Here is a 16,207-nt window from a genome sequence, read left to right as displayed (position 1 = left end):
GTGATATTATTCTTCGAAACGTAAACATAAAAGAAATTATCCAGCTATGAAATCTTTAAAGGTAGTATGGACATGTGGTGAATCGAGAAAGATATATGGAGAATTGAAGGTATGACATTCAGCCGCCAAAATGAACGTAAATCAACCTATTAATGTGAAGGAGGTAGAGATCGACTGAAACAACAAGTTTGCTGGGGTGGATCAAAACTGTTCGGGATTGTGTAATGGGACATCCTCCTCTAACGTTGCCCTTTTTTAATAGAAATTGTTGATACCAAGTGTACTTTCGATTCTTGTATACATGAACATTATTTCAGCTGTTCTACTAAATGAATTTAATTTTTTTGTCTATGATGCATTATATTTCAGGCTAAAATGTATAAAAAAGAAATTAATTTATTACAAACGATATATATGTACAGTTAAAATTACTCTTCTTTTAGAAATATTTGAAATTACGAAATATCTCGCATATGTAAAATTCATATTATTAATTGCACAATATAATGCTAATTATTAAATTTATCTCTGACTCACTTATGAAAGATGATATAACTTGATGAAGCTTCTTCTTTTGTCAAGAAAGTTTGTATACTCTTTTGTTTTGTAAACTCTTTGGATTATAGTTAGTACCGCAGAATGTAAGGAATAGTGGGCATGCCTCTGATGGAATCAGACATGTTTTAATTTTTGCACTAGCAATGTAATTATTGTTTTTATGGAAGTGGAAATTGTAAAGACAGTGTGACATAGAACAATGGGAAAAGCAAAGAAAAGGTCATAGAAAGAGAAATTACTTCATCAGTTATCAACTGGAACCCACTAAGTTAAAAAACTTACAGCCTCAAGAATCAACTCCTAGACGTGACTGCAGCCAACAATGAGGAAATGAAATAAGTAAAAAAGATTTTTTTTATGTATATCTTACGCCTCTCGAAGCTTTTGAAACTAATGAAGAGAGTGGAAAATTTAATGAGGGAGGGTAAGATTACAATCGGAACTGTAAACTGGGACTATAGCCTTTCCTATTCATGTGCTCTACCAACAGCACATGTGCTCTACCTGAGCGCGACTTAGGATCCGCCCTCATAGCTTTACATCCTTCACTACCCTACTTTCCAAACATCTCAAAAGTTCTGCTGCGAAATTTGCAGGACCAGCGTTGCCGGAAGAAAGGAAACACTCTCATGGGCTGTGGCTAAGCCACTTCTCCACAATAACCTATCTACCAGGAGAACGATTCTACCAACTGTCGCAGGAAAACTTCTGTGTAGTTTGGAAGTTATCAGATGTACTAGTGGAAGTAAAACAATGATGCCCATCGAAAATTATGCTGGGGATCATCAGTTGGTAGAGCGGTTGCCTCCAAAAGGATAAGGTCCTTGGTTTGAGTCCTGTTCCAGACACCATTTACACCTGCTGGGACGATTTATATGAGTGTACACTCCATCTGAAAGTGAAAGATTCAATTTGCAAGCAAGTTTGCTGTTAACAGTCTTAACCTCAGCTTTATTGAAAAATCCATTAAAGTGATATTCCATTTTTGGTCCATAAGACTTGCTGGATGCCCCAATAAGTAATAATGTGAATGTGGAAAATGTGCACAAAGAACTTACAAGGTGTGGCATGGGGGTGGAGAGCCGTGGACGGCGCAGCTGAGGCAGGAGCCCAGAAACAGTGGAGTGGTCAGGGTGTCCCCACTGTCTCTAGTGGCTTGACTGCCATGCAGAGAGACTGACTGGCAAAGTGTTTTCACGTGGAGGTCAGAGCGCAGATTATTACTTCTGATGGATTGTCCATACACAAATCATATAATACACAGTAACAACGAGAGTAGTGGGTCCACTAAGATGAATTAATTACCATTGACCTAATCAGTATTCAGTCTTCATGAGAACCCAATACTAGGAGCTTAGTACATCAATCAACACTTCGTATAGAAAACGAAAGACTCCGAAGTACATACAGGAGTGAACAGTTATGCTGAAGTTATGTGGCAAATATTGGACATCACTCTGAATACATATCGACAACCACGTTACAGAAATTAAAATCGGAAATAGGGTGAAGCCCCTCCACAGTCACACTGGCATGATAGCCAGCACAAATGGTCTACAGCCATCTCTGCATATTGGTCACTTTTCACTAAGTAAGGCCTCGCAGGATGTGGGTACTGCGATGCTTGTGTATGTCTGTTATGATTAATGCGCTCGTCTAGAGAGATGGTGATGATGATGATGATGATGATGATGATGATGAAGTAGTCCCATTCTCCTTCACAGAGCGTGGGGGACGATGCAGGAGACCCACACCACTGTACTAGGCAAGGTCCTAGCGGAGGTAGTTTGCCATTGCCTTCCTCTGACTGTAATGGGGATGAATGATGATGATGATGATGAAGACAACACAATAACACCCAGTCATCTCGAGGCAGGTGAAAATCCCTGACCCCTCCGGGAATTGAACCCGGGACCCCATGGTAGGGAAAGGAGAACACTACCGCGAGACCACGAGGAGAGGGATTGGGTCTAAAGTTGACAGGAGAGTAGCGGTTTGAAGGGCAGTGGGAAAAAGGTCCCTAGGCAAGAGCCAAGGCGAAACACTTCTGCGATAGTTGGGGCGGGTTGTAAGAGCAGTAGCCGTTTTTTTGCTGCCTGTATAGCTCACGCAAGGGTAGACTTTGTTAGTAGTGGGTATCATACAGGTGCATACCTTTGACGTTGTGCAGTGGTGTTACTCGGCGTCTGCAGTGGGGTGCCAGTGTTGGCTTCTCGGTGAGCGTCAGCATATCTGTAACAGTTAGGTTCATCATCGTTTGGTGTCCAATATGTCACATATCGTATTCAGAGTATAGGGTAGAGTTGGCGATTTGTTTGCGCATCAGTGTGTGAGCTTGTCGGTTTCCCTGCTCTAGCCTGCTTTAATAGCAGCTGGCATATCCAGTCAGTGTTCCTAATTTGTAGGGGCTTGCTTATGTTGTCGCTTGTGGATGTATGTTAGCTCCTAATAGGGGGCTACGGCCAAGCTAATGGCAATAGCCATTAAATGTAGTTCAGGCGTTAGGGACCATGCTGTAGGAGGCACAGTGGTAAATATGGATGCTAGATAGCTCTCTGTGTTATTCGAAGCTGTTGTCTACTAGAGACACCAAAATGAATCCAGAATAAGAAGATATGGGAAAATAGAACAGGAAATGTTGAATTAAACCAGAGATATTATGTTGTGACAAGTCGTCAGCATGAGTCGTTTCACTTTCTGATAATAATGATGGCCTAGAAAATGGTCAGCATAGGCCATGTAGCGTGAGAAATCATGGGCGCTGGGGCCAGATCTGCTCTGGGACAAGGATGCTAACTGTGTTAAAAGTTGCATGTACTGTGCATCGCATCACGAAGACAAGTATGTCTGTGTGGTTGACACTGCTAGGAGAAGTGGATGACGTGACACAAAAGTAAAGGAACATCTATGTCCTTGCACCACAGGCGCTACTGAAAGAGTGTCACTTGACTTGCACACAGCTGACTGGCACCAGACAAGGCGTCATTTCTGCCTCGCCATGTGTTACTTGCCTTTCAAAAAACTATATACTCAAGTTATGTATCACATTATACAAAGCTGTACCACTGTGCACTAAGAGATTTAAATCCTCACAATTAATTTTAATGAGCTTCCACATATGTCAACACATTGTTCCTCAATATGTTCTGGATCAAGACCTCTTTGGCTACTGGCAAGTTATACCGTACCTTCCATTGGTACTTTAGTACCCAACGGTGAGGTGTGTAGGTAGCAGATTATCAATGTCTTTTGAAAGCCCAATTGTTTTACAAATCTTGCATAATATAAAACAAATAAGGAGATAATATTCTTTTAAAATTAAACACAGAAAACATTCACTCAATTGTAAAATGTTTAGGGGCAGCCTGCATACACGGTGAATCGAGAAAAGTATGTGGAGCATCAATGGAATGACATCCACTCTTGAAACTTAGTGCAATTCAGTACATGTATGCTATGAGGGTTGTAGAAATCAACTGAAACAATAAGTTTGCTGTTAACAGTCAAAAGCTCTGCTTCATTTAAAACATAAAAATGCAATACTGCCAAATTCAATTTTTTTTCCACAGCGTTTGGTTAGTGGCACCATAAGCAACACTGTGGACGTAGAAGATGTGCATCTGTAGTGACAGAACTCACCGCAGAAGAGAGAGAGTATTGCCATCAGGTGGAGCAGCTGGGCGTTGAGTGGTGGGTGGTGCGGCTGTGGCAGGGGTCCCGCCGTGGTCGCTGTGTGGCTGAGTGGCGGGGGTGGGAGTGGCCCCGCTGTCACTGTCTCCAACAGCTGGCGCGCTGCACAAAGAGATACTACTCAGGAGAGTGTCTTCACATGGGGGCCAGAGGGCAGTTTCCTGCAGACAGTACTGACGGGAAATTGACAGCACACAAATAACAGTGGTCAACACATTGCCAACAATGGTAGTAGCTCCAGTAAGATGCATAACTTACCACCGATCTACTCACCGTATCCACCACCTCTGCCGAGCTCCCCATACTGGTATATTACCATACCGAGCAACAGTTTTTACAGAAAGAGGCACATGTGAGAGGCATCTAAACGGGCATACAAGGCAACAGCAGACTCCTACATGCTCCATAAATCATCGAACATTCATCGTCCACTTGCACTAGCGTGCACCAAATGATAGGTAGGTGTGAGGGCAATAAACACTGTGTAAGTGTTGTAATGCTTAGAGCCAATATCTGTTCGATGTCCAAATGATATTTAAGATCTGGTCACAGTATACTGCCTGTTGTGATATGTCATAGTTCGCTACATGACCACAGTGTCATGTCGAGTAACCCCCTTTTCTATATGTTGAAGGAATACAATGATGCGAATTGGGTTCCCAATTAGAAGTTATGAAATATTGCCTCCTGTAATCTCACAGCATGGAGGTGGGGATCACAGTTCCATCTTTGGCAGAAGGAAAAAAAATGCTTCAGACAAAATGTTTGTAGATTTAGCTGTTGAATCGTAAAAATAAAAAGCGAGGGTTCCCACTGAAGCTTTCTAAGTTGCTTTCCACCATACACACATAGGGTAGGGTGACAGGTTTTGTGTGGTATCGTTGGATTTCTTCCACTGAACAAACAAACTGGAATTACAACTTTTTTTTTAATCTTTATATATGTATATAGAAAGAGAGAGAGAGAGAGAGATAGAAATAAATGAGAAGTAGATCAGGCAGGAATTCCAGTGTATCCATTACTGCATAAATATTTAAGCATATAAGAAAGACAAAGGAGATATGTGGGAATTATTAGGCACTACACTTGTAGGGAATACTTGTATTGTGATACAGTATGCAACAAAGGACAGTTGTATCGATAGGTCCCCGTCCCATCAGTATTGTCGTTGTTAGAGATGCATTAGTAACAGCAATAGGTGGGATAGCGAAGGTCTCAGTAGATGGAACCACTGCAGAGTAGACTGGACAGAAATGAGTAACGCTGTAGAGATTTTCAAGCAAGATGGGTGGGCAGAGATTTGACCTGCTCCTCCAAGAAGCAAGTACAGCATCTTGACGGGTAATGTTCTCTCCTGTGCATGCTATAGACTGGAGTGTTCCAAAGTACAGTGCACATTTTGGGGATGAAAGGCCCTGCGTCATGTGCAGCTGACTGAGGCTGCCTTGTTGTTGTGAGGGCTAGTTCTTTTTTGCCTTGTGGGGTGTTCACAGGATCTGCGAGGAGCAAGCAGCTGCAACCTGGTGTATATGTGCTCACGTCACCTGCTATAATAGATGTATTCCACACATGCTCCAACTGAGAACAACACACATCTTCTTGGAGCCTAATTTACTTCTGAAAAGTTATTCCTAATGTCCACGTATTGCTTGGAGGAATAAACTAACGATGCTATGTAATTTGCAGACATATTGCACACATGTATCTAGAAAGTGAAAAAGAAACTGTAGTACTGATGTGGGAATAGCGATTACTTCAACTGTCTGCTTTGTTACAACTAACTTTTCTACAAGTGAGTATTCACAGCACAGTAACGCGATAGTCGGGAAATTATAATACGTTTCTGGCCTTCTTGAACCTTAGTGCAGCGTCGTAAAGAGTTCCCGTTACAAATAATACGTGACACACATGCTTCTCATCTTTATGTTCCCAATTTATAGCATGTCGCCATTTATAGGTACCTCACTGTCAGCAGCAGCAGAGACAACAAGGCTACTTGCATGAACTAGTGAACACTAGCCTAATGGGACACACAATAGATGGCCATTGATGATACACGACAGACACGTCTAAGGAAACAGTGGCAAACAATGCCGGTAAATTTACACACACACACACACACACACACACACACACACACACACACACACACATATGGAAGTGGACAGCACAGAAGAGTGGCCTATGCTTACCTGGTTTCCATTGGCGTCTCCAAGAGCAGGCGATACACATCAGCCATGTCTTGAGGCTGGGAGCGCACTGCATCAGCCCAGCCCCGTGTGAAAATCACCTGCACCAAGTGAGCCCTTATGAATTTAATGGCCGCCTGCTTGAGGCTGTCAGAAGAGTGCCTGACCGCGAGAGCAGCCGTGGCAGCCGCTGTCTCGACGGACAGCTGTGCGGCCAGCTGCAGCTCGCACTCCGCCTTCAGGGCCGACACGCCGTACTTATCAGCGGCGGCCAGCAGCTGTGCAGACATGCCGGGCAGCCGGGGGGCCTGGAGTGTATACAGGTAGGCCAGCAGCTGGCGCAGCACTGGGCCCTCCACGTCCTGTACTGCGACCTGACCGCTGCTGGCCTCCAGCGGATCCTGCCGGAACATGGCTTCGAAGACAGGGCTCCTGGAAGCCAGGACGGCCCTGTGCGCTGCAAGACGTGTGTCGCCGGCCACCAGGGTCACGACGGCGCCCTCCCCGGCGTCCAACAGGGCGCTCAGATCGACAGCTGGGGTCTCCTTAGCCTCCGTTTCTGGTTCCACTGTGGACTCTCCTGAAACACACAGTGTCACTAAGAACCTTGTGCCCCATAGAACACTCTGCTTACTTACTTGAGCCCTATGCAGATTTGCATCAAGTAACTATTGCGAATATTTTACATTTCATGTGGGTCGCAACAATATGCTTTCGAAATAATGAAATAGGTAAACAGCTGCAAATCTCAATGTACATTCAAGAGCGAAAGAAGCAGGTATAGGCACGTATATTCAAATGCAGAGATACGTAAACAGGCAGAATACAACAGTGCGGTCGGCAACGCCCGCCTAAGACAACAAGTGTCCGCCACAGTTGTTAGACCGTTTACCAAGTGCGTTTGAAAGTGGTGCTATAGTCGGCTCACGAGCCATGGGACACAGCATATCCGAGGTAGCGATGAAGTGGGGATTTTCCGGTACGGCTATTTCGGGAGTGTGCCATGAGTATCAGAAATCCGGTATAAACACCAAATCTCTGACAACACTGCGGCTGGAAGAAGATCCTGCAATAACAGAACCAACGACAACTCATGAGATCATTCAACGTAACGGAAGTCCAACCCTTCAGTAAATTGCTACAGATTTCGATGCTGGGCCATGAAGAAGTGTCTGCGTATGAACCATTCAACGAAACATCATCGATGTGGGCTTTAGGAGCCGAAAGCCCACACGTGTACCCTCGATGACTGCTCGAAACAAAGCTTTATACCTCGCCTGGGCCCGCCAACCTTAACATTCTACTGTTGATGACTGGAAACATGTTGCCTGGTCGGTCGAGTCTCGTTTCAAACTGTATCAAGCAGATGGACGTGTGCCGGTATGGAGACAACCTCATGAATCTATGGACCCTGCATGTTAGCAGCGGACTGTTCAAGCTGGTGGAGGCTCTCTAGTCGTGTGGGGTGTGTGCAGTTGGAGTGATATCTGACCCCTGATATGTCTAGGTACGACTCTGACAGGTGACATGTATGTAAACATACTGTCACATCACCTGCATCCATTAATGTCCATTGTGCATTCCGACGGACTAGCGAAATTCCAGCAGGACAATGCGACACCTCACATGTCCACAATTGCTACAGAGTGGCTCTGCAAACACTCTTCTGAGTTTAAACACTTCTGCTGGCCACCAAACTTCCCATACATGAACATTATTGAGCGTATCTGGGATGCCCTGTAACGTGCTGTTCATAAGAGATCGCACTCGCTCGTACTCTTAGGGATTTATGGACAGCCCTTCAGGATTCATGGTGTCAGTTCGCTCCAGCACTACTTCAACCATTAGTCGAGTCCATGACACTTCATGCTGCGACACTTCTGCGTGCTTGCTCGGGCCCTACACGGTGGTAGGCTTTCTTTGGCTCTTCAGTGTATGAAGGAAAATGACTGAATCACTCACTGACCCATCATCGCCCAGCCCAATCCGCTAAGGATAGAAAGTTGAAATTTGGAGAGCATGTTGATCTTAAATTGTAGGTGTCGTTTAAGAAGGCATTTTTCGAAATTTCACCCCTGAGGCGGTGAAATGGGGGATAAAGCGTTTTTTGAAAATAGGTCACTGGCAACTGCTTAATGCCTGAATAAATTTCTGAATGAAATGTAATAAACAAAAACTGTGGTGGTTTAGATGTACCCGAAACACTCAGGTTCATGAAGAATCAGCGTCTAGCGGCAGTGATATTAAATAACAGTTAACCTTCCGTTTATTAGTAGAGCACTGATATGACGCGAATTCGCGATACTTGGCATTAAAGGGTTGTGGCAATTTTGAAGCTAGAACTACGAAAATTGGTATGTGGTTTTTCAGTCAGAAATAAATAATACTTTGAGAATTTTTGGAAATTGAGCCACTAAGGGGCTAAAACAGTGGGTGAAAGTTTATTTGAAAATAAATTATGTTGAAGAACTAATGAAACATAAAAAAAATACATCTGTGGAAATTGGTATTTGACTTAAAAAAAAAAGTGTTTCAGTGTTTCTGGAAGTTCAACGTCTAGGGGAGTGAGACACATGATGAAAAGTTTAATGGAATTATTTCATTACGAAAACACATTAAAAGCTAAATATACGGAAATTTGTATTTGCCTTCTATGTCAGAAATATATACATTACGTGTTTAACTTTGTTTGGAAACTGAACCCCTCAGGGGGTGAAATGGCGGATGGAAAATTTCAAGAAAATATTTCATTAAAAACTGTGGAGTTAAGTCTATGAAAATGGTATTTCAATTCTCTATTAGATATAAATAAATATGTATTACACAATGAAAGTTTATATGTCAATATCACCACAAGAACGTAAAACGCATGATTAACAAAAAAAACTTGGACTTCAGCTACCAGAATAATCTTTTTGGCAGAAGTATGTTCAGAAAAGACCACGCTTCAGTGGCCTTAATTTGCGTGAAATGTTTAGAACGTGTAGAAATTTGTGAACAATATAAAAATTCGATTAAAGAAAGAAATATCTGTGCATACCATCCAGTCTGCCTGAGAGAAGCAACGAGTGGTAATCTAGTCTTTAATTAAACCACTTAAACAATTTTCTATTGGTTTCAGCACATTTCGTCTGCAAAACAAGCCACAGATGGGGTGCAAATCTCATATCCGTAATTTCCTTCTACAGTTATTTGCCTAGGAGATCATTCACAAAGTGGCAGTTCTTTATTCAACGAGTTATCATCCTGATATTTCCATTTATTCAAAGAAACAACAATATTGTACTGCAGGAAACTGTATTGCTCTGCTCCTGACTGATACTCCTCTTTGTTGCCAGTTACACAGGATCAACGACGGGCTAATAGTGTGTCGGGTGCGTTTCTAGGAACCATTAACTTGGGGTAGCAGCATAATCAGACTGCAACCAGTTTTCAGCACTTCTTACACATGCCAATACTACAAAATGTGATCAAAAGTATACGGACACCCGCATACACATACGTTTTTCATATTATGTGCATTGTGCCACCACCTACTGCCAGGCACTCCATATCAGCGACCTCAATAGTCATTAGACATCGTGAGAGAACAGAATGGGGCGCTCCGCAGAACTCACGGACTTTGAACGTGGTAAGGTTATTGAATATATTGGGTGTCACTTGTGTCTTACGTCTGTACGTGAGATTTCCACACTCTTAAACATCCCTAGGTCCACTGTTTCTGATGTGATAGTGAAGCGGAAACGTGAAAGGACACGTACAGAACGATTGCGTACAGCCGGCCGCGGTGGCCGTGTGGTTCTGGCGCTGCAGTCCGGAACCGCGGGACTGCTACGGTCGCAGGTTCGAATCCTGCCTCGGGCATGGGTGTGTGTGATGTCCTTAGGTTAGTTAGGTTTAAGTAGTTCTAAGTTCCAGGGGACTTATGACCTAAGATGTTGAGTCCCATAGTGCTCAGAGCCATTTGAACCATTTTTTTTTGATTGCGTACAGGCTGATCTCGTCTGTTGACTGACAGAGATCGCCGACAGTTGAAAAGGCTCATAATGTGTAATAGGCAGACATCTATCCAGCCAATAACACAGGAATTCCAAACTGCATCAGGATCCACTGCAAGTACTATGACAGTTCGGCAAGAGGTGAGAAAACTTGGATTTCGTGGTCGAGCAGCTGCTCATAAGCCACACATTACGCCGGTAAATGCCAAACGACGCCTCGCTTGGTGTGAGGAGCGTAAACATTGGACGATTGAACAGTGGAAGAACGTTGTGTGGAGTGACGAATCACGGTACACAATGAGGCGATCCGATGGCGGGGTGTGTGTATGGCGAATCCCCAGTGGACATCATCTGCCAGCGTGTGTAGTGTCAACAGTAAAATTAGGAGGCGTTGGTGTTATGGTGTGGTCGTGTTTTTCATGGAAGGGACTTACACCCATTGTTGTTTTGCGTGTCACTATCACACCACAGGTCTACACAGATGTTTTAAGCAACTTCTTGCTTCCCACTGTTGAAGAGCAATTCGGGGATTGCAATTGCATCTTTCAACACGATCAAGCACCTGTTCATAATGCACGGCCTATGGCAAAAGGTTACACGACAATAACATCCCTGTAATGGACTGGCTTGCACAGAGTCCTGTCCTGAACCCTATACGAGGTGCGGCTAGAAAAAAACCGGACTGATGCTAGAAAAAAACATTTATTTACAATTATTTACAATTTCATGTTATCTCCTTCAATGTACTCTCCTCCTCGGTGTCTACACCGCTCCATACGAATTTTCCACTGTTCATAGCAATGCTGCAGATCATTTTCGGTAAGTCCATACATTACTTCCGTCGCTTTTTCTTTTACTGCTTCAACAGTCTCAAATCTTGTTCATGTTGAAACTTTCATGAACAATCTGCCTAACACTTTCCTTGTCAACTCCTGTTAACTCAGACACTGCTCTGATTGTTAAACGGCGATCTTGTCGAACAAGTTTACCGATTTTTCAATGTTTGCATCAGTTTTTGCTGACAATGGTCTGCCAGTGCGAGTGTCATCACTGGTGTCTTCGCGGCCATCTTTAAATCGTTTCAAACCACTCAAACACTTGTGTTCGCGATAAACAATCATCGCCGTACACTTGTTGTAACATTACAAACGTTTCACTTGCAGATTTTCCTAGTTTGAAACAAAATTTGATGTTAACACGCTGTTCTTTCGGTACACTCAACATTTTCCGACGCACAGACAAAACGTCAACTACTTAAAACAGACGCCACGGGCAGACTGAGTGCAGGAGGCAGATGAAACTCGAGCAGTAGGCGGAGCGAGAGTCACGTGACAGGCCACGCGAATTTCAGCCTTATTGCATTCGTTTTATTGTTTCACCAGTACTAGTCCGGTTTTTTTCTAGCCACACCTCGTAGAACACTTTCGGAATGTTTTGGAACGCCGTCTTTGTGCAAGGTCTTACCGCACATTGTAGATACCTCTGCACAGTGCAGAACTTCGTGAAGAATGGGCTGCCATTCCTCAAGAAATCTTACAGCACCTGATTGAACGTATGCCTGCGAGAGAAGAAGCTGTCATCACGGCAAAGGGTGGGCCAACGCCACAACATTGAATTCCAACATTACCGGTGGAGGGCGGTACGAACTTGTAAGTCATTTTCAGCCAGGTGTCGGGATACTTTTGATCACATAGTGTACCTTTACTTCCTGAATTTATTTTGAGCTGATGTACGCCAAAACAGCGTTTCAGATGACATTAATAATTTGAAAATTGCAAGATCTAATTTTCGTTCAAAAAGTTACCAGTTCCTGTTCATAACCTGTGTCTAGAAAATCCTGTTTAGATGATAAGGGGATACTTCAAATGAGAGGTTAAATTACGTTCTACATATATGCAATGTCCTTCTGTCTACCAGCCCAAGACTTCGTTATATTCATTTTAAAATCAGAATTTGTAGTAGCTCCAAAAAAACATGAGCAACTAGGTACCCTAGGAATCGACAATATTCTGTCCTAACTTCTCTATGTGGCTGGAATGGATATCAAAGTCCTGTTATATGCTCTTAACTGTAGCGTACATGAACACGGAAAACTGCCAGCTGATTTTGAGAGAAGCCTTATAATGCCCATCCGTAAAATTAAGAATGTCTTAAAAAGCGAAAATTACCGAAAAACTTCACCATCCAACTCCTTCGTCCTCGAACAGTTGGCGCCACATTCTCAGAAAATCAATTTGGTTCCAAAATAAAATTTAAAATCACTTTAGAGAGCTGTACGAAAGAAATTTAAGAATGTACATAGCATTTGCAGATATATAGTAGGTGTGTGATAATATGAAAGTAGGAATAAACTTGATAGCTTTGAAAGCATTATAAAAACGAGATAGCACTTACTGGTCGGCATTGTACACAGGTAAAAACTTATATTCGCAAAGGAATCGAAGAAGAAAGTGGCGTGTCAGCAGCTACTTTTACTCCATACAAAGAGAAGACACCTAAACATGTGAGAGAACAGCTAGATATAGGTGTAGTGAAAGTGAACAACATCTCGAACCCATGATAAATAAAACTGGTAAAGTTACAGGGAGATACTATAATATTAAAGTATATAAGGGCCAAAATCTTAGGTGAAGGCTTTTTGATAAAGCACGAAAAACTAGTGTTCCAGAGTATCTATGTGACGAGCTACTCATATCTCGAAACGAGTCACCTTTTTCGAATCTATCTGCTAAGGATCCCATACAGCAAAAACTCCAGCACTGTTTTTAAACAGTCCCTTTGAATCTTGTAGCTGCTCCTCAATCTCTGCCCTGCCATCCCTGCAGATTCGTCTATGTTATGGTCCCAGTCTAAGTCGAACCTGAACGGAAGTCTGAGACCTTCTGCATCTCGCGGAGAAACAGTACGAGCAGAGTTAATGCGTCGGGAGTGCGTTTTGACCACTCAGTGGAAATGGGAACGTGTTGCCGTAACCCCGCAAACCGTGTACAATCTGTAATGTCAGCGCCAAGTGAATCTTTCCCCTGGAGCATGAGGTAGTAGAAAAGACAGTACGAGCAGTTACGGTGGGGTTTCTTATCGAGAAAATCAGAAAGACTTAACATCATACAGGTACTCCACTCCACACATAGTCAGCTACCTGGGTAGCAGCTTCTAATGTACACCTGGCCATTTTAGGGGACCTTACAGTTCTCAAGCCAATAGTGCAAGTCCTGGAAACTGCAGCCAAGCGTTTCATAGAACTGGCTTCCTCTAGAGTCAGAACCAGGAGGCACTATCAGTTCTTCAGGCACTGCTGCAGATTGTGAGCTTCGTCAGAACTCCATGAACAAGGCTTGTGTTCTCTATCTACTCTGCCAGATGCTGGAATGATCCAAGCACGATCTCGGAGCAGCAACGACAGGCATCTTTGTTCCAATGTGTGCCACAATCTGCAGCAGGTGCATCCTGTTCCCTCAGTAGCTGCCGGAATAGCCTCTACAACATGTCAAATGAGGACATCTGGTGTGCAAAATGAGTGAAACTCGTGTTGCTCCCCAACCCTTGTTGCAATTTCTCTAAGGGCTACCATCATTCGCCATTCATTGGAATTGCCGACGATTTATAGACCTCTAGCATTTTTGCGTTTGGCTAGTCCTCACAGGGGACGCAGCATGTTTCCAAACATGTGAAGTGAGTCACTTGGTTAGAGGTATGGGTAAAACACCATGAGCTCTCTCTGAACACTCTCTCTCCTTTTAATGGCGTCTACTTACTCAGTGTCAAGTGTATCAGTAATGATGAAAACTGTACATCCTGTAGAGGAGACAGAATACACACGAGGCGTATGCTTGCTGTCTCTGGTACACGACTGTGGAGAGCCCTCCAAACACACCTATTTGGACAGTTTCTAATTGTTTGACCACAGTCAGGGTGAATTCCAGCTATGAACGAATGTCAGCTAACTCATCAGCATTCACTGTGGAGCTGCGTTGTGGTCGCTGCAACTTTTTATAGAATAGCGAACAAATGTCACTAAAATGAGCTAGCGGATTGTCTTTTAATTTTTGGACCAGTTAAGCTAAAGGTATAACTAATTACAGTTGAGAACTAGTATCTATTAACACAGCAGAAAAATCAGGGATAAAAATATATTAATTTTTGTTAAACGTCTTTTGAAGTTACAGTAGCTAACAGACTCAAAAACAGCTATAATTTGCGATAACATGTGCTTCACTAAGCGATCAACCAAAGTCCATTTACTAAAAAAATTTTTTAGATTTAGCACTCGTAAATAGCGAAAAATCTCCAAAATTTACGTTGCTTCACGTTGATATACGCTGAAATTTGGGATGAAGATGATACAAGTAATAAAATCGTATAAAGTACACGTGTTGATTACAACTGACATTACAGCAGGTAACAGATTTTTCGAGGCAGTTATTAAATCACGGAAGTAGAGAACCACAACGAGATAGGTCAGCACCAAATGAAGCTATTATACCTTGAAATGTCCTTAGAAATTATGCAAAAGAATATTTACCTGGGTTTTCAGATCTTAAGCGTAAAACATTGACTTCCAGATCGGGTCCTGTAAAAGAAATTCATACAAATCTCAATGGAAAAACCGAAAATATATTTTATTACTGACTATGAAATTGTTATTCGTTATCTAGACTTACACCAACAGAAAAAGAAAATTTACCTGCAATGGAATCTGAGTCACTGCAATTTACAGTTATGACTACGGCCACAAAAATGCAGATGAACCAACTAATGCTGCCGCAGAACATGACGCAAGGACTAAGATGTCGGACCAAGAGTGCAGAACTTTTCCCACGAAATATTTACAACAGATTTGCACACTGTTGCACAACCTGTAATTTTATGAACAAATAGAGTTACAAAATTGATTTTCCTTTGCAAGCTGTATAGAATATTAATTACTGTAAATTAATGTTTTAATGTAACTTGGATTACGTCATTGTAAGAGACAGATGTCACTTCGGTCAGCGCATTATATTTCTGTTTACATCTGATTAACTGTCGGAAAGCGCTCTGTAAATGATTTATAGTCTTTTGTCACACCTATATCAGTTGCACAGGTATCGGTATCAACTTCAGTTTCTTTAATGAAGCTGCAGTATAGTACATGGTGTGCCAATGTTTCACACAGGTGGAGAGAGGGGTGGGGGTGTGTGTTGCCTGCAGCAGAGGCATCAGGTGGCTAAATGAGCCTCAGGCGTGTAAGGACAGGCCAGGGGGAGCTTCCCAGCGAGGTCGTGGGGAGAACTATTGTATTGGTAATATAACGTCGGCTACAGAGCGCTATGTCGAATATGGCTGTTGCAAGCTCCTAGTCACCCGCTGTGATGAACCTAAGACTCTTAGAAGCTGACCTCGGTGAGACGAGTTCAAAGGAACATAGGCCACGATTTTGCGATAGTTATTGTAAAAGCTACGAATTTTTATGATTGTGAAAATTATGATAGGTAGTAGAAAGTAATGACTAAGAACTGCTTTGAGCTATTGTGGAAAACCAGATATTAAATGAATGCTAAGGAAGTCAGTAAATACTACAGAAGTCACATCTCAGTCATTTTACGTGTTCTAAATACTGCAGCAGATTTTAGAACAGTATGACGGTGTAAATGTGCCATTACTCTGAATCTGTCAAGGTTACACGTAATGTTAAAATAGCACGAATTACGCGCTTCTGTTCCTAATAATACATCATGAATATTTGAAGTTTGATGATATTTAATCATCGGTGTATTCATTATGTAAATGCGC

The 16,207-nt window shown here is 42.6% G+C and overlaps 1 protein-coding gene across 3 annotated transcripts in view; it reads right to left on the bottom strand.

Moving 5' to 3' along the window:
• Positions 1-16,207, bottom strand: part of LOC126213107 (serine/threonine-protein phosphatase 6 regulatory ankyrin repeat subunit A-like) — a 48,690-nt gene that overhangs the window by 28,754 nt on the left and 3,729 nt on the right. The window contains exons 2-6 of one of the 3 annotated variants that reach the window (XM_049940709.1): positions 15,120-15,291; positions 14,958-15,005; positions 6,441-7,017; positions 4,198-4,350; positions 2,713-2,790 (exon numbers count right to left, since the gene is read on the bottom strand). In XM_049940709.1, the coding sequence (XP_049796666.1) occupies positions 2,713-2,790; positions 4,198-4,350; positions 6,441-7,017; positions 14,958-15,005; positions 15,120-15,207 (944 nt within the window). In that variant the 5' untranslated portion in view covers positions 15,208-15,291. The remainder of the gene's footprint in view (positions 1-2,712; positions 2,791-4,197; positions 4,351-6,440; positions 7,018-14,957; positions 15,006-15,119; positions 15,292-16,207) is intronic. The other 2 variants (XM_049940710.1, XM_049940711.1) reach the window with 2 other exon arrangements.

This window comes from Schistocerca nitens, chromosome 11, assembly GCF_023898315.1.
Source record: "Schistocerca nitens isolate TAMUIC-IGC-003100 chromosome 11, iqSchNite1.1, whole genome shotgun sequence".
Lineage (NCBI taxonomy): Eukaryota > Metazoa > Arthropoda > Insecta > Orthoptera > Acrididae > Schistocerca > Schistocerca nitens.
The sequence above is the reverse complement of the archived record's forward strand: the minus strand, read 5'-3'. Positions and strand labels throughout refer to the sequence as shown.